This window comes from Berghia stephanieae, chromosome 8, assembly GCF_034508935.2.
Source record: "Berghia stephanieae isolate SIO BIC M18660-M18661 chromosome 8, UCSD_Bste_1.3, whole genome shotgun sequence".
Taxonomy (NCBI): domain Eukaryota; kingdom Metazoa; phylum Mollusca; class Gastropoda; order Nudibranchia; family Aeolidiidae; genus Berghia; species Berghia stephanieae.
The window spans coordinates 41006836-41014891 of record NC_088367.1 but is presented as its reverse complement, the minus strand read 5'-3'; the positions used below and the strand labels follow the sequence as shown (position 1 = coordinate 41014891).

Genomic DNA, 8056 nt, shown 5'->3' with positions numbered 1-8056 from the left:
AAATTGCTTTAGATTTTTTAAAGTCCTTCTTTTTACTTAAAAATGTTTTTGATCAAAATGTGCTGTGACTCTAAAAAACATTTGTTGAATGCATTCACTTCAAATTTTAGCACAATAAAGCACATAGGCAATTCATGGAAAACGAATGGAGTAGAATGGCATAATTCACATATTTATTAATCGATTTAGGTAAAACCAATGATACTATCTATATCCACGTTAGTAAAACCGACGTGCACTTATTTGCTGGTCTGATAACCCAATTCATTATGGGCTCATCATTGTTGTAATGGACATCTAAAAAAGTGACGCAAAATATTGTCCACTACAAGTGTTAACTAGGCCCATATTTTCGCTCGGATGCCAGACCTACATATATCATAATATGTAGATAGGTAAAACCTATCCAAAATGTTTTGGAACCTTGGAAAGCAATTTGGTGACTTTTAAGTGCTCGGTAAGTGTCTCAACAATATATACAATACTGGGAAAATTCCAGAAGATCTCTGTAACTCTATTTTCATAGCAATACCAAAGAAAGCAGGTGCAGTCAGATGCGAAAATTTTAGAACTATAAGTTTAATAAGCCACATCAACAAAATACTGTTGCGTATAATTATCAACAGGCTAAGGAATAAGATTAACCCCGAAATCGCAGAAGAACAATATGGATTCCAACCTGACAGAGGGACAAGGAACGCAATATACCTCCTCCGTGTTTTAAGTGAAAGAGCTATACAGGTTCAGACCCCACTATACCTCTGTTTTGTCGACTACAAAAAAGCTTTTGATAGAGTACGCCACGAAGAAATACTAAAACAACTGCACTCCATTGGCGCTGATGAGAAAGACCTCAGACTCATGCAAACATATATACTACACCCAGCAGGCATCTATCAAAATCGGAAACTCTACAGGAAATTCCATTCCTATTAAGAAAGGAGTCCGTCAAGGGTGTGTTGCCTCACCAGATCTGTTTAATCTATACCAAGAAACAATCATGAGGGGCATAAATAATATGGAGGGAATAAAAGTGGGAGGTCACAACATAAATAATATAAGATACGCAGACGATACGGTACTCATTGCAACATCAGAAATCCAACTTCAAAAGATTGTTGACAAAGTGGTAGTAGATAGTGAAGCCAAGGGAATGGAAGTGAATATCACCAAAACGGAATGCATGGTAATACAGAAAACCCCGAAAACAACAACACCTGCAATATAACGATTCACGGCGAGCAACTTACCAACGTAGAAAGTTTTAAATACCTAGGTTCAATAGTGACAACAGATGGAAGATGTAACCGAGACATACGAGCAAGAATAACTCAAGCCAAACAGGCCTTCATGGACCTGGGAAACATTTTGAAAAACAAACAGATGTCGTTCGGGATTAGATTCCGAGTCTTGAAGTGCTACGTGTGGCCAATCTTGTTATACGGATGCGAAAGCTGGACTACAAATGCAGAAACACAAAAGAACATTGAAGCTTTTGAAATGTGGTGCTTGAGAAGGATGCAGAGAATATCGTATACTGCACACAAAACGAACGAAGAAGTGCTAAAACAAACATACCAACAAAGGAAACTAATGCCCTTAATAGTGGATCGACAACTATCCTTTTTCGGACACATAGTAAGGAAAGATAAGAATGAATACCTGGCAAGTTGTGGAAAAATACCTGGTAAACGCGCCCGGGGGAGACAAAGAAAAACACTCATAGACCAACTGAAGGGCTTCACCAGCCTAACAATCCAAGAGCTGTTTGAAAAGGCAAGAGACAGGGAGGAATGGAGAGAGATAATTCATGCAGTATCCGAAGCCTGGACCAGGCATGGAACCTAGAAGAAGAAGAAGAAGTGTCTCGGACTATTCTTGGAGATTGTCTTTATGCATGGTGTTATTTTTTTTAAAAACAACAAACCCAACAATTATAATAAATGCCTTTATGCATCTGTTATAATAATAATAATAATAATAATAATAATAATAATAATAATAATAATAATAATAATAATAATAATAATAATAATAATAATAATAATAATAATAATAATCTTTATTGTCCAAATAGGCAATTATTGTTAGGTTACAGCTCTTGTAATAGGCGAAAAAAAGTAATTAAAATAGTGGTAATAATGATGATAATAATACTGAAAGTAATGATGATAATAATAATAAAATATAATAATAATAATAATAATAATAATAATAATAATAATAATAATAATAATAATAATAATAATAATAATAATAATAATAATAATAATAATAATAATAATAATAATAATGATAATAATAATAATCATAATAATCATCATCATCATCATCATCATCATCATCATCATCATCATCATCATCATCATCATCATTATAATAATAATAATAATAATAATAATAATAATAATAATAATAATAATAATAATAATAATAATAATAATAATAATAATAATAATAATAATAAGAAGAAGAAGAAGAAGAAAGAAGAAGAAGAAGAAGAAGAAGAAGAAGAAGAAGAAGAAGAAGAAGAAGAAGAAGAAGAAGAAGAAGAAGAAGAAGAAGAACTCGGTTTTAAGCCAGAATTGTTTAGAAGCTAAATAATATAAGATTTGGATTTAGTTCATATGATGATTTCTTGGGGAGGGTGACAATAATTTCTATACGTACGAAAAGCTATACATTTAAATATCTGATTATTTCAATTTGAAATTTTGCTATCAGCATCTGGTTCAAACCGACATAAAACCAGTTGGGAGCCGTGGGTCACATTTGGCCATGACTCCAACTTTATATAATTCTAACCTAAAGCAGATTACGCCCTACTCTCTAATGTTAAGTATAAATTTATTTCTGATAAGGAATCATTAAAGCAGGGGCTAGGAGTAAAATATTCCATGACGCATTAATATAAATAGGTTGTAGTATTTAATCCGTGTCTAACTAAATAGAGCATAAAATTGTGAGCCACTGTAGACAGTTGAAGAGAAGACCAAAACAAAACAAAAAAAGAAATTGTCCTCCAGGCCTGTCTCAAACACACACACACAAAAAAAAAAGAAAAAAAAAAGTTCGAGCCTGCCAGGATTCGAACCTGGAATCTTCTGATCCGTAGTCAGACGCGTTATCCGTTGCGCCACAGGCCCTGCTGACGTGGAAGGCGAATGTAAAAATAATATACAGAATAATATTTGAACTAATTATTCATAGTTCAATAATATATATATTGATTTGTTTTGTCCTTGTTGTGTGCGTGTGCTAAATCTTGTTCGCCGAATACAATTTAAATTCAATAGGCGTTTTGGTTTCAAGGTTATCTTTTGTTTCTTTGCTGTACTATTATAGGCGACTTTTTAAATTTAACTTTACTTTTACTTTCGATACCGTACCGCGGAAAAAAAAAACAACAACAGAAAATCAACTCAATTCAGCGGAGTTCATCAATTTTCAATCACCTGCTTGTGTTTCTTCTGTGTATAGGAATTAAGACCTTATTTAAAGTTCATGAGTCATATTCTGAGATGACTGAATAAACAGTATTTTCCATGTTTGAATTGGGTTAAGTACGTCTTTTAAGGAACTTATGTTATGTCATGTTGGGAAAGCAAAGGCGCAGAGATTTTTCTCGTTGACTCATTCTCTAGTTGGGAGTATAACAAAAATAGAAATTCTAAATGTAACTCACGCACTTGAAAACCAATGTCATGTGGAAGAGCAGGCAACACTGATTACAAACCAGTTTGAATTTTGTTTCTATTTTGATTAGAAATGTAGTTACGGCAGTTCATTCAAAGTCAGAAATTTCAGACTGATTTTTATCCAAAATTACAATTTAATAAAAAATGGTTAAAACAGTCAATATGGAGTTCTTATATACAAAAATGTTCGTCTTATTGAGGACAGTGCATTTACATTATTAAATTAAAGAAGAAGATACAAATTTCAAACCCCAACCCAGCCAATTAACTATTACACATAATAATTAATAATTCGACGCAAATGTTACATAGTTTTTTAAAAATTGGCTAGACATAGACATAAGAATAAGAGACATAATTTGCTATTAGTAATATCAGTTTTGGATTTATCCCCAAATATCTCACTGAAACAATTGCAAATAATTCCCCTCTTTGATTTAATGCATAGAATAAAGAAGGGCTTGGGCTTCAGGGACAGTTCAAGTTCAGTATTTAATATTTATTAACTGAAAAGATATAAACATGTTGCGAAATGATATAATGCGTTTATTTTTTATCTCTGGCAATTTAATTGCCAAACTAAAATGGCAGAATGAAATAAGTTCAAATTAATTGAAAAGGATTCACACAAAGGCAGTTTGTCTATTTTAATTGGAAAGTTCTGGCTTTTAAAAATTCTGCTAAACCACTTTGGGTTTATTGCTCTTACTATTCCATCATTTGGACTGAAAATTAATATAATTTTATCCCCCCCCCCCCCCCTTCTCTCTCAATGTGTGGGTTGTCAAGATTTATAACTTATGGAACTTCTTACCATAATTATTTAGAATGTGAATACAACTGATAACAAATATGGGAAAGAAACTTGATTGCAAAATGAAATAAAATTAAAGCAATTGGCATTTTTAAAATATCAATATTATTAATATCAGATTTTACAAGAAAATAAATATATCAACTTTTAAAATAAAAACTATAAAATGCCCATAAAAAAAGTTGGAAAGTATGTATTAAAAATAAAAAAACATGTCTATGTCATAGTAAATAATAGTACTGAATATTAAGGACTAAATTTAAAGTAATGAATAACTAAATTAAAAGATATTGATATGAATATTAATATCGGGCAGCCATGATGAGAAGATAATGAAAACATGGCATTTTGGCACAGGGTTAAACAGTGTCTGCGCATTATATATAGAGCCCTGAAATTTGGCATGGATAAAGTTTAGATTTAGTTTTAAAAACGCATTTGAAAATTGCCAAATTTTAACTTCATACAACTCCTGAAATTTTTGATGGATTTTTCGTTACTTGGCACCATTTAAAACAAAACTGAAAGACGAAAATTATGCCTACATTGACATTCATTGTCCAAAATTGTGATGAATAATTTTGAATTGTGTCCTTAAAAGTTAAAAGCTTCACTGAAACTGTTGTAGAGAAAAGAAACGACCACAGAAAAGAGGTATCCATTTCTCCAATCCTCAGAAAGGAGTGGAAAACATATATGTTCTCAGTGGCGTCTTTTAAAATGTTTACTATCTATTACTCTAGGCAGTTTAGTGAGCAGCAGCAGTGGGAGTCAAAATGTAACCCAACTCGCCCATAAGAAAGTTGTGACTGGAAATTGCCGTTCGCGTTTAGAGGGGTTCAATTAAAGATGCATAATTTCGTTATAAAGAGGAATATCGCAGATATTTTGGTTTTCATTATTTTCGTCTTTCATTTTCCTTTTAAATGGTGCCAAGTAACAAATAATAAATAACACTGACAATTTATTGAACATAATCATGGTCAATAGGAATTAGTCTGCCAGAAGTAACTAACTTTGGACAATAAAAACATTTCACACAAAATCTATCAATTTGTAACACGATTTAATGGTTATATTCTTGTATAGCACACCAAAAAAAAAAAACCCTATAAAAATAAGTGGTTTAATAAAAGGTTTGTGAGTTGGGTGCAATAATGAAAAAATACTTTTTTTTTTTTCATATGCAATTTCAACCAGCCAGACTTTGGAGAACGTATTTGTAGCTGTAACTCAAGACAATTTACGCAAAAGTGACCATTGGCCTCCTGTGAAAAACCTCTTACTTGTAGTGGTGTCTATAGACTCTGTGTCAAAAAAAAAGCCAATCTACTAATGGATCATAGGATGCGAAGAACAAGTTTTTCTGATGATATGGTGGTCATTGATGAGTCATCTGAAGATGAAATTGAAATGAATAGTAATATTGCTACAATTCATGCTGCTAGCCATATTGGAAATCTTGACCAAACTGAAGCTCAAGTTCAAGGTCAAAGACAGTCAACAGATATTCGTTCAAGAGTAGAAAGTGCAAGATTATTATTACAAGCAGCTGAGTTACTGTCTCGCCCAGAGTCCACAAACACTGGTTCCCAACCTAGCACAAGTTCTTCTAACTCATCAAATCAAAGGCTTAGTAGATATGCAATATCAAGGAATGTGGTGTCCAATGACTTTTATCGTGAAAGAGATTTGGCATCACTTTGTGATGTTGCCTCTGAATTGAAAAATCGCTTGAGCGTGGAAAGAATTTATAACTTAGGTCCACCACGGTGTGAAGAGGAAAGATCGATTTTTGATGAGTTACTTATGACAAGATTTTCTGATCTCATCACAGGGGAACAAGATATTGCTGTTTCTTCACATGACAATAATGCGCAGTCGTCACAGAACCAAAGTCGTCTGCTCAGTGATACTAGTTCCCAACAATGTGATAGAACAGTCGCTTTAGAGACAGATCTATCCGTTGCTCAAGCAGTATCAAATTCAAATTCTAGTGCTAGTGTCAATGGGCTTAATGTATTTGATTCCTCCAGAATGCTGGACACAGTGAGGAATCTTAGACAGTATATTGAACAAAGTCCAGAGGCTGTTGTCAGTGACAGAGAAATGGTCAGTGTTGTTTCTGAATTCATTCACTATCTCAAGAGATCTCCTGTACTGTCGTCTGCAATTGCTTTTTCACCACCGACGACTCCATCCAAGGTATATTTTTGTTTGTTTATATGTGAGAGTATAATATTTGTTGTAATTTTTATTTATTTAAAGTTTAAGAGCTTTGCCTCAAAAAAAGTGATCACTGTAAAATATAGAGATTGAAATTTTCTCAGCTCACATCTGCGTGTGATTAAAAAAAAAAAGTCCTTCAGAGCCATTGGGCCCATTGAGCCAGAATTTATCCCGGTTTCTATAGCATGAAATGGACAATAGCAATTGCTTGCTATCCTTTGGATAGGACGCTAGTCTATTGCAAAGAACTTTCCAGCAAAATCAGCTACTCATTCACTGCTGGGTGGACAGGGAGGGGGGGGGGGAGGTAGTTTGAAACAAATCTCGATCTTGGTCCCTTTGCGTGTGAAGCGAGTGCTCTACCAACTGAGCTATTGGGACCCCTCTGCGTGTGATAATGGGATAATTTTTTTCATAAACAAATTCATCAGTCTGGGACTGTAGTCTTACCTCATTTTCTGGGTGGGGTTCCTGGCTTCCCATAGTGGGTAGGGTGACACCTACTGTGTCTTCTATCCCCTTGTTTTCTGTTTTCCAACTTGTATATTATTATTATTATTATTATTATTATTATTATTATTATTATTATTATTATTATTATTATTATTATTATTATTATTATTATTATTATTATTATTTGATATAGCACCAGCATCCACAAATAGTGCTCAGAGGTGCTTTACAATAGTTTCTTTCGCATCACACAAGTTCATTCATTCGGCTACAAAATCACTACAACAGTCACACACACATATCTTGTTCGAACGTCACATAGAATCACGATAAGCAGAGATTACTTGTTTTTTTCCTGCTTGGCTGGGAGGGAAATATGCATAGTTATAGTGCGGCTATGTGGTCTAGTGGTATGACACTCGCTTTCGGATCGGAAGGTCCTGGGTTTGAGCCTCGCGCTCGGCTCATAGTTGAGTCCATGGAAAAAGCTCTTTACTCACATTCTCTCACCGTACTCAGGTGTAAAATGAGTACCTGGCCGTTAACAGCGTTGTCTCTAACAGAAAATAATTGTAATATCACCTAACAGACGTCATGCGTCGTTCTACATGTTACGTGTTGCTGTTGGTCAGGGACCCCTTGTAAAACGCCCTTACCACGTTTAGTGGATATTGCGCTATATAAAAAGTTTGTTTTTTAAAATTGTTTTGGGAGATGATATTTTTTTTCCTTCTAAATCATCTTTCTGTTATGTATTGTTATGTTTGTTATTTTGGATGTATAATGTAAGCATTTGAGTGTATTCCTTTTAGTGGGATCTTGTGCTGGTGTATGGGTGAGACATTTAGGTGAAAATGTACTT

General features: G+C 33.7%; 1 protein-coding gene and 1 non-coding gene across 4 annotated transcripts in view; one reads left to right on the top strand and one right to left on the bottom strand.

Moving 5' to 3' along the window:
- Nucleotides 1-3073: 3073 nt before the first annotated feature.
- On the bottom strand, nt 3074-3146 carry Trnar-acg (transfer RNA arginine (anticodon ACG)). The gene has a single exon. It is a non-coding gene; the product is annotated as a tRNA-Arg (tRNA).
- Nucleotides 3147-3373: 227 nt separating this feature from the next.
- LOC144978684 (E3 ubiquitin-protein ligase rfwd3.L-like) overlaps nt 3374-8056 on the top strand; it is a 31983-nt gene continuing 27300 nt past the window's right edge. The window contains exons 1-2 of one of the 3 annotated variants that reach the window (XM_078925082.1): nt 3374-3563; nt 5713-6717. In XM_078925082.1, the coding sequence (XP_078781208.1) occupies nt 5848-6717 (870 nt within the window). In that variant the 5' untranslated portion in view covers nt 3374-3563; nt 5713-5847. The remainder of the gene's footprint in view (nt 3564-5712; nt 6718-8056) is intronic. The other 2 variants (XM_078925083.1, XM_078925084.1) reach the window with 2 other exon arrangements.